The sequence below is a fragment of the Oncorhynchus mykiss genome, chromosome Y (genome assembly GCF_013265735.2).
Source record: "Oncorhynchus mykiss isolate Arlee chromosome Y, USDA_OmykA_1.1, whole genome shotgun sequence".
Lineage (NCBI taxonomy): Eukaryota > Metazoa > Chordata > Actinopteri > Salmoniformes > Salmonidae > Oncorhynchus > Oncorhynchus mykiss.
In genome coordinates this window covers 21,881,068-21,897,890 of record NC_048593.1, presented here as the reverse complement: position 1 = coordinate 21,897,890, position 16,823 = coordinate 21,881,068, and the positions used below count along the sequence as shown (strand labels likewise).

The 16,823-nt window shown below is 42.7% G+C and overlaps 1 protein-coding gene across 2 annotated transcripts in view; it reads left to right on the top strand.

Annotated features, from left to right (window-relative positions):
* Positions 1 to 16,823, top strand: part of LOC110509815 (astrotactin-2) — a 457,880-nt gene that overhangs the window by 439,616 nt on the left and 1,441 nt on the right. For both annotated transcript variants that reach the window (XM_036967227.1, XM_036967228.1), the window contains 2 exons: positions 10,523 to 10,623; positions 11,056 to 11,239. In XM_036967227.1, coding sequence (XP_036823122.1) covers positions 10,523 to 10,623; positions 11,056 to 11,239 — 285 coding nt within the window. The remainder of the gene's footprint in view (positions 1 to 10,522; positions 10,624 to 11,055; positions 11,240 to 16,823) is intronic.

The window sequence follows — 16,823 nt, the reverse complement described above, 5'->3', positions numbered from 1 at the left end:
GGGTCTGTATGTTGGCAGCAGCCTCTCTAGTTAGTGATGGCTGTTTAACAGTCTGATGGCCTTGAGATATAAGCTTTTTTTCAGTCTCTCGGTCCCAGCTTTGATGCACCTCTACTGACCTTGCCTTCTGGATGATAGCGGGGTGAACAGGCAGTTGCTCAGGTGGTTGTTGTCCTTGATGATCTTTTTGGCCTTCCTGTGACATCGGGTGCTGTAGGTGTCCTGGAGGGAAGGTAGTTTGCCCCCGGTGATGCGCTGCGCAGACCGCACTACCCTCTGGAGGGCCGTGCATTTGCCGTACCAGGTGGTGATACAGCCTGACAGGATGCTCTCGATTGTGCATCTGTAAAAGTTTGTGAGGGTTTTAGGTGACAAGCCAAATTTCTTCAGCCTCCTGAGGTTGAAGAGGAGCTGTTGCGCCTTCTACACTACGCTGTCTGTGTGGGTGGACCATTTCAGTTTGTCCGTAATGTGTATGCCAAGGAACTTAAAACTTTCCACCTTCTCCACTGCTGTCCCGTCAATGTGGATAGGAGGGTACTCCCTCTGCTGTTGCCTGAAGTCCACGATCATCTCCTTTGTTTTGTTGACGTTGAGTGAGAGGTTGTTTTCCTGACACCACATTCCGAGTGCCCTCACCTCCTCCCTGTAGGCTGTCTCATCGTTGTTGGTAATCAAGCTCACTAGTGTTGTGTCGTCTGCAAACTTGATGATTGAGTTGGAGGCATGCATGGCCACGCAGTCATGGGTGAACAGGGAGTACAGGAGGCGGCTGAGCACACACCCTTGTGAGGCCCCAGTGATGAGGATCAGTGAAGTGATGTTGTTTCCTACCTTCACCACCTGGGGGCGGCCCGTCAGAAAGTTCAGGACTCAATTGCACAGGGCGGGGTTGAGACCCAGAGCCTTAAGCTTAATGATGAACTTGGAGGTTACTATGGTGTTGAATCCTGAGCTGTGGTCATTAAACAGCATTCTTACATAAGTATTCCTCTTGTCCAGATGGGATAGGGCACTGTGCAGTGTGATGGCGATTGCATCATCTGTTGACCTGTTGGGGCAGTATGCAAATTGAAGCTCATCACTAAGCTAAAGACCCTGGGACTAAACACGTCCCTCTGCAACTGGATCCTGGAATTCCTGATGGGCCGACCCCAGGTGGTAAGGGTAGGTAAAGACACATCCGCAACGCTGATCCTCAACACTGGGGCCCCTCAGGGGTGTAAGCTCAGCCCCCTCTTGTAGTCCCTGTTCACTCATGACTGCACGGCCAGGCATGACTCCAACACCATCATTAAGTTTGCTAACGACACAACAGTGGCCTTATCACCGACAATAATGAGGCAGCCTATAGGGAGGAGGTCAGAGAACTGGCAGTGTGGTGCCAGGACAACAACCTCTCCCTCAATGTGAGCAAGACAAAGGATCGTGGACTACAGGAAATGGTCCAAACACACCAAGACAGTCGTGAAAAGAGCACAACAAAACCTTTTCCCCCTCAGGAGACTGAAAAGATTTGGAATGAGTCCCCAGATCTTCAAAAAGTTCTACAGCTGTACCATTGAGAACATCCTGACCAGGTTGCATCACCGCCTGGTATGACAAATGCTCGGCATCTGACCGTAAGGCGCTACAGAGGGTAGAGCGTACGGCCCAGTACATCATTGGGGCCAAGCTTCCTGTCATCCAGGACCAGTGTCAGAGGAAAGCCCATAAAATTGTCAGAGACTCCAGTCACCCAGTCACGACTGTTTTCTCTGCTTCCGCACGGCAAGCGGTACCGGAGCACCAAGTTAGGACCAAAAGGCTTCTTAACAGCTTCTACCCCCAAGCCATAAGACTGCTGAACAATTAATCAAATATTCACTGGACTATTTACATTGACACCCCCCCTCCCCCCTCCCCCCATTTGTTTTGTACTATCTATGCATAGTCACTTCACCCCTAACTACATGTACAAATGACCTCAACTAACCGGTACCCCCTGTATATAGCCTCGTTATTGTTATTTTGTTGTGTTACTTTTTATTATTTTTTACTTTAGTTTATTTGGTAAATATTTGTGTAACTCTTCTTGAACTGCACTGTTGGTTAAGGGCTTGTAAGTAAGCATTTCACGGTAAGATCTACACTTGTTGTTATTCAGCGCATGTGACAAAGACAGTTTGATTTGATTTGAATCAATATCATTGTAATGCTAGAAATAACATAAGGAAATAACATAACACAGGAGAAATACAAATAAGAAATCAGAAGAACATGATAAAGTAACTCATTACACTCTATACAGGGTCAGTACCATTACCATATTTACAATGTGCAGGGATACTGGATCGATAGAGGTGGATGTGTATAGGGGTAAGGTCAGTAGGCATCAGGCGATATGATAAACATAGTAGCAGCAGCATATATGAAGATTATATGTGTGTGTGTGTGTGTGTGTGTGTGTGTGTGTGTGTGTGTGTGTGTGTGTGTGTGTGTGTGTGTGTGTGTGTAGAGTCAGTATAAGTGTATGTGCATATTATGTGTGTGTGAGCAAATTATGGAGTGAGTGTTTATGGGTGTTTGAGTGCCAATGTGTGTGAATATGTAGGGCCCTGTGATTACATAGAGACATTGCAAAAATAAAAATTAAATACAAGTGTCAACTCATAAAGTCTGTGTAGCCATTCTGTTAGCTATTTAGCAGTCTTATTGCTTGGGGATAGAAGCTGTTCAGGAGCCTGTTGGTGTCAGACTTGATGTACTGGTACCGCTTGCCTTGTGGAATCATAGAGAACAGTCTATGGCTTGAGTCTTTAACAATTTTCCGGGCCTTCCTTTCACACCGCCTGATATACAGGTCCTGGATGGCAGGGAGCTTGGACCCAGTGATGTAATCTGATTACGTTACTGAGATTGGGTAATCCAAAAATTACTTTACTGATTACAATTCTGAACAGGTAGCTTGTAACTTAAACATATTGCATAGAAAGTAAGCTGCCAACCCTGCTTATGTCAAGTCCAAACCATTTGCTTGTACAGAAAACCCGAATGAGCAATCCATTTTATGGCAGAGCTTAGAGAGATAAAACACAAAAAAGGCTTATTTATTGGTGCAAATTACATATTTTAACTTTTCCCTTTTTTGTTCTGAAGACATGTCTTTTATTGGGTGATTTCATGTTAGTCACTTAAAATCACCTAATCACAACACGTGTAGACGTAGCTTTAGTTAAGATATAGATAGAAAATGCATATGGCACTGCTACGGTAGTATAATCATATTTCTGCTCAAGCCTCCAGTGATATGTGCAGTTGCCAGCAGTCAGTATATAAAGTTAACCTGTAATTGATAGAAAAGGGAGTAGAGAAAGTATATTACATTGTTAGCGCGGTGAGTCCTTTCTTACAGACCTGACCCGAGATTTTAAATCAAAGTCGTAAATTTGTTTTGTGGCCGTAAATTCTTGGGTCACTCAGGAATTATATTCTCCTGGTGCAGTTGATTGATTTGTGGACCGGCTCAACTGATCTCGACCCAACGTCTGATGTCATCGACCATGAATCTCTAGGCTGCCTGGCTTCCCCTCTCCCTTGCATGCCAGAAATACTACCATAATTGCTCTCTTTCTTTCTCTTCCCTACCCCACCTCTCTCTATCTCTCTCTCTCTCTTCCCTTTTCCTCTTTCTGTCTCCTCTCAACTTTCCTTCTTCCTCTCTCTATGACTCTCTCTCTCTCCCCCCTCTCTCTCTCTCACTCCTTTCTCATTAAATTATAAGGCAAACGTTACTTTATGGCGGCATTGCTAATTCACACAAATTTCCATCCACCGTTTGTTCGCCTCATTGTTTGTTGAGCTTTCAAAATGATAGTACAGGGACAAAACCATGGGATGACAAACAACCAAGTAGTAGCCAGACAGCTTTTGAGGGGAGCAAGGGAGAGAACGATAGGAAAAGACAAAGGAAATCAGAGAGGCAAGTTATCCTGCCTCTCGCCCGTCCATAAAGGGTTCTCCGAATCCTGTGAAGTGTAGGAGTGGGCAGTTTTCCTCGTCCTTCTCGCCACCCGTGATTTTGGGCAGTTCCATGGTAAGAAATGTGACCGTTCCTGGTGCAAGAACAATGTCTTATCCCGGAGCTTGTATAAATTATATTACCAAGCTGCTCCTGAATATACTACAACAGAACATGGAAATCGATTCTATCATAGTCCGTGTGGGCTTTAATGACATTATGACAGGCAGCTCTGAACAGTTGAAACTGGATTTTAAAGAGCTGATTGACTCTCTGCTAGAAACAAATAAAATACCAATCATTTCTGGCTGTGTGCCCTCTCTGAATCGTGTCATTGAACGGTTTAGCAGGATTATTTCTCTTCACAACTGGCTACGTGACTATTGAAGTTCAATGGGTGTACATTTTGTTGACAAATTCGATACCTTTTGGAAACAAAACACATTTTATAAGTAGGATGGTATCCACCTAAATTATTTGGGTTCCTGGATCCTTTCACAGCATTATAAGGCTGTGTTGAGACAATGGCTTATCAATGACCCAAGCCCAGCTCAGTTAATCTCTACCATTGTGAAGCTGATTTGTCATAATGCTTCAGCAAATGTACATTATACCAGGGACGTTGGTAGACACAATATTCCCAGTAAAGCAATGAAAACAAGTAAGCATCCCAGAAGAAAAATGCTCAAAATACAGTCGGAAGTTTACATACACCTTAGCCAAATACAGTTGAAGTCGGAAGTTTACATACACTTAGGTTGGAGTCATTAAAACTTGTTTTTCAACCACTCCACAAATTTCTTGTTAACAAACTATAGTTTTGGCAAGTCAGTTGGGACATGGAATTTTTCTACCAATTGTTTACAGACAGATTATTTCACTTATATTCACTGTATCACAGTTCCAGTGGGTCAGAAGTTTACATACACTAAGTAGACTGTGCCTTGAAAAAGCTTGGAAAATTCCAGAAAATTATTTCATGGCTTTAGAAGCTTCTGATAGGCTAATTGACATAATTTGAGTCAATTGGAGGTGTACCCGTGGATGCATTTCAAGGCCTACCTTCAAACTCAGTGCCTCTTTGCTTGACATCATGGGAAAATCAAAATAAATCAGCCAAGGCCTCAAAAAAAATTGTAGACCTCCATAAGTCTGGTTCATCCTTGAGAGCAATTTCCAAACGCCTGAAGGTACCGCGTTCATTTGTACAAACAATAGTACGCAAGTATAAACACCATGGGACCACACAGCCGTCATACCGCTCAGGAAGGAGTTGCGTTCTGTCTTCTAGAGATAAACGTATTTTGGTTTCGAAAAGTGCAAATCAATCCTGGCTGGGCCTAATATAGTGTATATGAGGTTATACAATACGTTTTGTAGTTATTCATATTTTGTTGATGTAAAGAATATTTGTTGGTCCGTGGTGTGTAATGAGGAGCAAACAGAAGCTTCACTTGACACATTTATGAAATTGCTTATTCCAGTTAGTAATAAACATGCACCCCTTAAGAAAATGACTGTAAAAACTGTTATATCCCTGTGGATTAATGAGAAATTGAAAAAGTGTATGGTTGAGAGGGATGAGGCAAAAGGAATGGCAAAAAAGTGTGGCTTCACAACCGATTGGCAAACATATTGCAAATTGAGAAATCATGTGACTAAACTGAATAAAAAGATGAGGAAACTACACTATGAAACAAAGATAAATGACACGAAGAATGATAGTAAAAAGCTTTGGACTGCCTTAAATGAAATTTTGGGAAAAAAGACTAACTCAGCTCCATCGTTCATTGAATCAGATGGCCCATTCATCATGAAACCGACTGATATTGCCAATTACTTGAATGATTTTTTCAATGGCAAGATTAGCAAACTTAGGCATGACATGCCAGCAACAAGCTGTGACACTACACATCCAAGTATATCTGACCAAATTATGAAAGACAAGCATTGTAATTTTGAATTCCTTACGGGTTTTTTTGTTGGGTTTTATCCATCATCTTTGAAATGCAAGAGAAAGGCCATAATGTATTATTCCAGCCCAGGTGGAATTTAGATTTTGGCCACTAGATGGCAGCAGTCTATGTGCAAAGTTTTTGACTGATCCAGTGAACCATTGTATTTCTGTTCAAAATGTTGTGTCAAGACTGCCCAAATGTGTCTAATTTGTTTATTAATAACCTTTAATGTTCAAAACTGCATTCTCCTCAAACAATAGCATGGTATTATTTCACTGTAGTAGCTACTGTAAATTGGACAGCGCAATTAGATTAACAAGAATTTAAGCTTTCTGCCAATATCAGATATGTTTATGTGCTGGGAAGTGTTCTTGTTACTTACAACCTCATGCTAATCACATTAGCCTACGTTATCTCAACCGTCCCGCAGGAAACCCACCGATCCTGAAGAAGTAGCACTATCAACAAGGCAGGTTCTACAGGCCCTAGTTTTGTCTTACCTGGACTACAGTTCAGTCGTGTGGTCAGGTGCCACAAACAGGGAAATTGCAATTGGCTCAGAACAGGGTATTCTTTCAGTTTTTTTTGTACTGTCCAGAACAGACTATGGGAGGCGCACTGTACTACATAGAGCCACGACTACATGGAACTCTATTCCACATCAAGTAATTGATGCAAGCAGTAAAATTTGATTTAAGAAGGTAGAGCAGCGCTTTATTATGGACAGACTTCTCCCCATTTTAGCTACTGTATCAATATGGTTTGACCATGACAGTTTACAATCCAGGGTTACTCCAAGCAGTTTAGTCACCTCAACTTGCTTAATATCCACATTATTTATTACAATATTTATTAAGGTTTAGGGTTTAGTTAATGACTTGTCCCAAATACAATGCTATTAGTTTTAGAAATATTTAGGAGTAAATTATTCCTTGCCACTAACTGCAGCTCTTTGTTAAGTGTTGCAGTCATTTCAGTTGCTGTAGTAGCTGATGTGTATAGTGTTGAGTCATCCACATACATAGACACACTGGCTTTACTCAAAGTGGCATGTCATTAGTAAAGATTGAAAAAAGTAAGGGGCCTAAACAGCTGCCCTGGGGAATTCCTGATTCTACCTGGATTATGTTGGAGAGGCTTCCATTAAAAACCAGATAAAAATACACCTTATAGAACAGCGGGGACTGTGAAGCAACAGAAATATAGGCACAGACACACACGTACACATGGATTTTGTACTGTAGATAAGTAGGGGCCTGAGGGCACACAGCGTGTTGTGAATGTATTGTAATGTTTTATAAACAGTATCATTGCCTTAATTTTGCTGGACCCCAGGAAGATTAACTGCTGCCAAGGCAGCATGGGGATCCATTATAAATACAAAATAGATGGTGTGAGAGATGGATGGATGGAGAGAGTAAGAGAGAGAGAGAGGGATTGTATGGAGGGTTGGGTGAATGTTGCCAGTATGTTACCCTCTGTTTTGACATGCTTGTGGCAAGCCAGACCACGGTGCTCTCTTTGTTCTCCTAGGCGATCCTTATCGATGCCAGTGGTGAAGCCTGCCACCGCAGACTCCCAGTCTATCCACTCACACTCTACTCAGCTGCACTGTGGGTAACAGGCCCAGTCATCCGGACCCAGCTAGCGCATCTGATCGGCCATCTTCGATCTTGGATGGGAGACTCACAACAGGCGTTGTATGCCTGACAGTAGTGTTAACAACACTGCGGGGAAGAAAGCAGCCAAAATACTTTTTGTGGTGATCTTTGTGGAAAAACACAAAGGCTAGAGAAAGTTTCTGTTGTAGTCTCCTTTCACTATATTAATGAGAGCTTTTGTCCCACTGTTTTTGAGAGGCTTAATTTTTTTACATAATAGCACTGTGATTAGCCTGGGGAGCAAAGTAACTGTCTTCGATGCCAACCACTTTAACAACCAAAAACAACAACACGCTGGCAAGCTGCGTCCAGGGCCCTAAACTAAACTTTACAAATTGCATGATGAATAGACCCTGCCAACCCCCCCCCCCCCCCCCTCCATTCACTGGCCAGTGACGTGACCACATAATTTAAACAATGTGATTGTTATATGCAGTGTTGTTTTGCTGGGCAGAGGTTCTACAGCGAACTTCGGACGGACTCTGGCCCCTCGTCTTCTGTGAGGTTCTTGGGAATACCAATATACCACACATCTCTCTAGATGAATAACAAGTTCGGACAAACTATGCGAACAATGTCTTAACAGGCTGTATTACAAACAAAACTCAGTTGGTGGTATTAAAACACAGGCTCTTCAAACAAAAGGCAGACTTACAGAAAGCAAGACATTAAAATGGAGCTCTGCCAGTGAAATAGCATTGTGAAACAGTGGAAGAAAAATGCATGATAGGCTATTTGACCAAAAGTATGTGGACACCTGCTTGTCATCTCATTTCCAAAATCATGGGCATTAATATGGAGTTGGTCCCCCCCTTTGCTGCTATAGCAGACTCCACTCTTCTGGGAAGGTTTTCCACTAGATGTTGGAACATTGCTGCGAGGACTTGCTTCCATTCACAAGAACATTAGTTCGGTCGGGCACTGATGTTGGGCAATTAGGCCTGGCTCGCAATCGGCGTTCCAATTCTTCCCAAAGATGTTCGATGGGATTGAGGTCAGCACTCTGTGCAGGCCAGTCAAGTTCTTCCACATCGATCTCGACAAACCATTTATGTATGGACCTCGCTTTGTGCACCGGGGCATTGTCATGCTGAAACAGGAAAGGGCCTTCCACAAAGTGTTGCCACAAAGTTGGAAGCACAGAATCATCAGCTGTACCTTTAAGATTTCCCTTCACTGGAACTAAGGGGCCTAGCCCGAACCATGAAAAACAACCCCAGACCATTAGTCCTCCTCCACCAAACTTTACAGTTTGCACTATGCATTCGGGCTAGTAGTGTCCTCCTGTCATCCGCCAAACCCAGATTCGTCCGTCGAACTGCCAGATAGTGAAGCGTGATTCATCACTCCAGAGAATGCGTTTCCACCACTCCAGCCGACACTTGGCATTACGCATGGTGATCTTGGGCTTGTGTGCGGCTGCTCGGTCATGCAAACCCATTTCATGAAGCTCCCGATGAACAGTTCTTGTGCTGACATTTCTTCCAGAGGCAGTTACTTCAGCACTCAGTGGTCCCATTCTGTGTGCATGTGTGGCCTACCACTTCGCAGCTGAACCGTTGTTGCTCCTAGATGTTTCCGCTTCACAATAACAGCACTTACAGTTGACCGGGGCAGCTCTAGCAGAGCAGAAATTTGACGAACTGACTTTTTGGAAAGGTGGCATCCTATGACGTTACCATGTTGAAAGTCACTGAGCTCTTCAGTAAGGCCATTCTACTGCCAGTGTTTGTTTATGGAGATTGCATAGCTGTGTGTTCGATTTTATACACCTGTCAGCAATGGGTGTGGCTGCTACAGCCAAATCCACTCATTTGAAGGGGTGTCCATATACTTTTGTATATATAGTGTATTTGTTGTTTTGAATGTTCAATCATGAACAATATTAATTTACACATATGTATTCTTCTGAACATCCTATTCCCAGCTGTTTTCAGTTTAGATAATGGTCATGTTTGATGGTTCACAGAAATGGTTCACAGAAAAGTAAATAAAAACAGTCAGCTCACAGAATAATGCTGAGACCGGGAATTTTTTAGAACATGACTTTGTTTTCATTAATCTTCCCCAACACACTTTTAGCGATGATCCACCATTTCAACTTAAAGAATAGACCCTAGAAATAGAATGCAAAGAATGACAAGTACCACTTGACTTATTCCATGCCAAAGGACCATCAAGGTATGGTTTATTTGGAATTGTCCAATCAGCTCTGGCTGGACATCCCAGCATCCTTACATGCACATATCCATGTATGCACGTTGGTAGTTCATGTCTCATAAACAGCCATCATGTCTCTAAAAGCTACTTATATGAGACAGACTGGACTACCTACAGTACAGCACTTCGCAGGAGACCATCTCTCCACACTACATTGTACTAGCCACTGCCACTGGGAGGTCCTGGGGAACTCTAGGTACTCTGAGGCCTTAATATGTGAGCAGGAACTTCGTCTTCAGAGGAAGTGGGAGTTCCATTTAAGGGAGTTATTAGGTGTAATGGCCGTTGCTGCCATCCGGCTGGTCTGTCCTCTGCTGTAGCTTCAAGTACCAGGCAGGGCCACTTACTGACGTAATCGTTCCTCTGGAATCCTCACCCGCTCCTGAGTCCTGGGTCTTGACCCGGCTCTGAGTTGTGGCTTTTTTCAAAAGAGAGTTCAGTGGATGTCAACATTGGCTTATAGAAATGCTGTGCAAAGTGTAGGAGCCGGGTACACTGGGTAAACTCTGTACATCTAGCTTTGAAAGAAGGTTGGGATGGGATGGCTGAAGCAACATGTTTCTTTCCCTGATACAGTAAGAGTACATATGAATGTGGTTTAAAAAAGGTAGTTAATTGTTGTAAACAGATTTAAGATGTCAGCTCTAATATTATTTATATTCTTTGTTAATTCTCTCTCTCAGGTTCACTCTATATGCTGTGGACAGTCGAGGGAGTCGTTCAGAGTCTAGCTTCGTCTCAGTGCGGACTTCTTGTCCCATGGTAGACGATAGCAGAGCAGAAGGTACTCCTTCTCACACACCCCTTTCACACTTAATTTTGTCTTCCTATATTCTGTCCATCCCAAAACCTTTGCATTCATCCTTTACACATTCTCCTTTCCCCTTCTCTCTAACCCCCCATTCAGCCCCCTCACCATCCATTCCTATCTCTCTCCATTTATTTAAATGTAAACTTTATTTAACTTGGCAATTCAGTTAAGAAGTTTTTTTATTTTATTACAATGACGACCTACCCTGGCGTCGTCCGACGCTGGGCCAATTGAGCATTTTTGTTGGCACCAAGGTTTTCACCAGCACCTAGGATTTACTTGTGATGTTGATCTTGGGTTGACTTGCCCACCTTAATATGATATCCTTATCACAAGTTCACTTGTGTCTTTTAAATTAGTGTCTTCTAAATGACTTCTCCCCTCTTCCACCTCCTCCTGTGTCAGAGATAGCAGACAAGGTGTATAACCTGTACAACGGCTACACCAGTGGCAAGGAGCAGCAGACGGCCTACAACACTCTGATGGAGATTCCCCCTCCACTGCTTTACAGGGTGCAGCACCACTACAACTCCCACTACGAGAAGTTTGGAGACTTCGTCTGGCGGAGCGAAGATGAGCTGGGACCCAGGTAAGGCTCGGAAAGGCTTGGAGGCTTGGACACGTCTCAGGTGTCACTCTGGTGTCCCCACAACATCTGGTGTCACTGTTTGCTTGGCATCAGTGTCACTTCAAATGTCATCTTCCACTGTCTGTGTGGGAAGTATCTGACAAAACAGTGACATGTTGTGTTCTGTGTCCAAAGGTTCCTTATTGTGGATCAGGTAAAATATTGAATTAGTAACAGATTATCCCATTGGCCCACAGATTTCAAGTATAAGCAACAGTCTACCTAATTGGTCCAGATACTTAATCTGTTACTGGTCTAAGTTGAACTATTTGAGCTAACAGAACTTCATTGTTTATGATCATGAAGTAAAAAGGCAATAATCACAACATTCTCAAGAATGCCTTAGGGTTCTTGGCAGCCTTTGCCAAAAACATCATTATCATTTTCCCCGTCATCTTCAGTTTTCTGAAATGTTGAATCTTCCCATTCCAGTGGATTTCAGAATGGCCGCCTTCCAACCCTGTAACATGAGGTTGTTTTTACAGAAGTCTCATATATCCAGTCAATAAGTTGAATGTCTGTTGCTGGAGCTCCATTGTTTCTTCATCCATCTTCAAAAAGGTGGCTCACACCTGTAGACACACACACACACACACACGTGCAAACCACATGCACACACAAACACCTTGGTCAGCTGTAATTTTGGACAGCAAAATATTGGTTTAGGCTTTCACTGCAAATCCTGGCCCATAAAACCAATCATGAACAGGTTTGTTCCATTGGAGTACCAAAGAATCCACACGGCAAAGCCATATATTTTCATTTTCATTTACTCAAGTTCATCAGATGTTTTTATTTCCTCTCATTTACCTTTTTATCAGATTGTGGACCCAATTGGTGACTGGACTAAAGTGCTAAATATACAAATTACAGCCTTGCTATTACAAGGGAACCTATGGCGTAGCAAATGGTCTTGGGTACATGGAATGGGACTGGTCCGGTGTTGGCATTTCACGAGTGTTGCGGTTAATAGGGACTGCACTGTTTGTGTATAGTGTGGAATACTCATTCATAAAACCAACTTCTCTGGTTACTTGTAAAGGCATGAAGCCCCCAGTAAACTCAGGAATGATTTCATAACCACGTCAGGAAAGCATTGCTCCGTTTCCCCGGGCTAGGACTAGACTCTTTACCCACACAGAGCTGGAGGATTAGACTGAACACAAGGGCTCCTTTCAATCCAACCCGCACCGTGGTATTTGCGGGTTTGTTTTCTACAATTGTTTTCAAAGAGTTTGCAGTGGTCTCCTGGAGCCAATGAGAAGCTGTTTGTTCCTGTGAATGATTACCCAATCAACCAATTGAGAAGCCTGTATTTCTCGTGATTAGCCAGTCAACTGATTGCTTACTGTTTAGTTTGGAGTCAACCCCCAGGCTCCCTAACTTCAATAAAAGCTTCAGCTTTTGAATAATGTGATTAATGATTAATACAAATGCTTAGTTGACCTGAAAAGACCAGGGAAAATATATAGTATGAGGGCTGAATCCAAGGCATTTGGATGACTGACAATGGAATGTTATTTACTCCCTGAAATTGGCAGGGCAGGGCTTGTTGGGTTATGTACACATGACATTCACTTCTGACATTTACATCAATCAGGGTAAGATTTCACATAAATCCTTTTAAGATTATACAGTGATTGATGTGACATTTGCGTAAGATTTATGAGATGTGTTTACGACTTGATTTGTGTCCTCAGAATGGACAGTGTAATGTATTTGCTATCTGTTGTTATGGGGGTTAAATGGGGTTCAATACACATTGGACTGGTAGTGTCTGGCTCGCTCTCTATTTTAGATGATAGCACTCAAGACCAGGCGTTATCTACTGGGACTGCCTGGGGATCCAGGGTATCACCGAACTAATGGCATTCATGTCATACCAGGCATGTGTGTGCACGCAAGCACACACATCCCCAGACCTCCACTCGCTGCAGTTATCCATTATGGTGGTCTTCCAGCCTTGCCTTATCACTGGCAGGGCTGGAATAGAGATGAAGGTTATCTCCATCTCTTCATTCAAATACTCAATCATGGACACTCTTACTGACAGTTGTGGCTGCTTTTTGTGATGTCTTGTTGTCTCTACCTTCTTGTCCTTTGTGCTGTTGTCTGTGCCCAATATTGTTTGTACCATGTGTTGTGCTGCTACCATGTTGTGCTGCTACCATGTTTTTGTTATGTTGTGTTGCTACCATGCTATGTTGTCATGTGTTTCTAACCTTGCTATGTTGTTGTCTTAGGTCTCTGTTTATGTAGTGTTGTGTTGTCTCTCTTGTCGTGATGTGTGTTTTGTCCTATATTCATATTGTATTTATTTTAATCCCAGGCTTCAGTCCCCACAGGAGGCCTTTTGCCTTTTGGTAGGTCGTCATTGTCAATAAGAATTTGTCCTTAACTGACTTGCCTAGTTAAATAAAGGTTAAATAAAATAAAAAATAAATATAGACAGATGAGGACAATGCAGGTAGTCATCTTGAGTGGTTGGCACTTTGAACTGAAGGGTACTACAGACACGTACAAATGGTATATCCTTTTCTCTCTACCAATTGAATGTCCTGGTACAGCATTTTTTTTCAATATAACATAAAATGCTAAAATAACTTTTTAATGTACAAATCCATAAACACTTTTGTACAGTATGTGGTCTGTGTATGTGTTGATTTGTTTGATAACTAGTGTCAGTAACAGTTATTTAACTCTTACATAACAAAGCAATAGACTTTTGAAGATTAGGACATTTGGGTTTTCCTGTCTTTGCATGCCTTCTGTAAGCAGAAGCCGATTTGTGCAATCAGCCTTTTTTAAGTGTTTATTTGGGGAAGCGAATTGGTAAGGTCAGCTTTGACTATGAGGTTACATACTTGTTTCGAATTACAGCCCCTATGCCAAACACCGCTCTTACGCCAAGCCAAACACTGCATTTGACAGTCAACGAACACTAACTAAACTTTCAAGCCCATTTCCTCCTCATTCTCATAAAGATTTCCTGCTGAACCCTGCCTCGGTCTGCCCCCCGAAACAGACCACCCCGACAAAGCAGTTTTATGTGAATAGACACCGGGGACATTAGCATGATATGGAGATGGAGAAACTTAGACTACCGGCCGAAAAAAAGAAAATATTTGGACAGACACCAGGTTAGAACTACAGCAGTTCAATAGTTTTGCGATGATGGCAACATTAGGTTTAAAGTTTCAGGCCCTGTGTTTTGTTTTGTCCACACCCATTGCCTGGAAGCGCTCTCCGACAGCCATAAATAATATCATACATTTGGAAAAAGTTTGTCTTGAAGGAAGATTATGTTGTTGTTTTTTCTTCTGTGCTTTGGAAATTGAAGGTGGCTTTTGCGGGGACCGAGGGGGAGAGTGCTGTTGGACTCCTGAAGAAGGCGTTTGGATGACTGACAGTGTAGAGTTATTTACTGCCTGAAATTGGCAGGGCAGGGCCTTGTTGGGTTAATATACGAGCCGGCTCTATCGGTGATGCCTTTTAAAAGGTAACAGTGTGCCTAACTGAAATGTGACCACTCAGCATTTACTCACGGTGTCAGGAAATCTGGGAGACCGATGGAGCTACACTGAGACTACACTGAGACCCAGCCACCGACCGCTAGTATTGTCACAGCACAACTGCACATATTTCTTGCTCTCGCCATACTGTGCATGTACTGTACAGTGTGTTTATATCGATGCATTATTTTAAATTGTGCTCAATGTTATTGTGTCTTTATGCAGGTTGTTTTTCTTCTTTGGTTTCCATACAGATGTATGATCTTAATTTGAGCCAGTTTGCTACAGCAGGAAAATAATCCTGCAGCAAGGGGAAATGTAAATTATTATGTGTATTATAATTAATGGACATTTTTCTGGATGTTGATACATTTTTTCGTAAGGGAAAATCAAGTCTGATAATTTCAAAGTAGAAATTACAAACATCAGAATCCTTTTTAAACCTCAAATACACTGCAAGTTTTACATTTCCTGCATTGCACGATAGTTCTCCTGCAACAGGGTGATCAAATTAAGACCCTACATCTGTATGTATTCTAATTTAGTCATTTCTGCTGTAGCAACAGTTTCGCACAAGTCTTGAGTGTTTTATTCTCTTGGAAAGGTGCTACTGGCTTACGTTACTCTATTTTATTTATTGGATGAACAAATGGGGTTTTATTCACAATTGTATGATCATCTTTCACCATTCTGATAAGATAAATGAATACAGCTGGAAGAAAACAGAAAGGGCTGTCTCTCTGGTACTGTAGCTTTAGGACTTTGTGAGTTATGATCTCCAATATGAACCTCTAATGATGAATATGTAGGCATTCTTAACCACCAGTCCTCAATTCACCCTCTTGCACGAGGCCCACTTTCTCATATGTTTGATGTTACGTTGTTGTAGGCAGTGGAATTTGAAGAGAGAAAGAAGGAAAAAGGGTTGCCCTTTTTCTAACAAGCAAGTGAAAAGGTTGTCTGTGCGCCTAGCTTAACCAAAGACTGATGCTGATGCTTAACAGGCACCCACTTCTCCAAACAAATGGAATATGCCTTCTCCTCAAAGCTATCTATTTTTGATATTTGTATCTGTTCAGATCAACCTAACAATACGTCACACAGAGCTTAATCTTCACTTCTGAAAATGAAGTATGTGACAATGTCAAGTACTGTAAGGGAATGAATCCAAGTGTGTGTGTTCATGTGTATGTGTGCACACTGTTTGCGCTGCCTGTGTGTGTGTGTGTGTGTGCGTGCACACTGTTTGCGCTACCTGTGTGTGTGTGTGTGTGTGTGCGTGCACACTGTTTGCGCTGCCTGTGTGTGTGTGTGTATGCGTGCACACTGTTTGCGCTGCCTGTGTGTGTGTGTGTGTGTGTGTGTGTGTGTGTGTGTGTGTGTGTGTGTGTGTGTGTGTGTGTGCGCGTGCGTGCACGCTTACAGCAGTTTGTCTGCCTGTCCTGTCTACCTTGAGCTGGCCTCTAACATACCCTCCTCTCGCCAGGAACATGAGCAGGCTGCCAACACAGACTAGAGACAGACCTCCTCTCTACTCTAGTCTGGAATTCAATCAAACCTGCTATGCAACTACCCCACAGTGCAGATACACATGAATGAACCTGTTTGTTTTCTGGACTGCTGTTGAAGACTTATTTGAGAAAATAATAGTTACAAGTTAATGTGCAGGCATAGTAGTTGCCAAGTTCCTGCAGTGGTGGCGGTGATGATGAGGAGGATGATGATGATGATGATGGTAGTGGTGGTGATGATGGGGCCACAGGGTGTGGCATAATTATATGCACTACGATACAATACTTGCCTTTTTGGTCCATTTGCACAGATATTCTTTAATTATTGCTGCTGCAGTACCCAACCTGACAAAAAACACACACACATCACAGGCTGCCGTAGCAGTGCCACTGTAACAAATATGGCCTTGTTTAAGGGCAAAACGGAAGTCGATAGTATATAGGATGTTGAAGCCTCCAGTTGCCGGCTCACTCCCTGCAAATTCCCCCCCAACCAGCTCGGCGATTCGAAACGGCAATCCT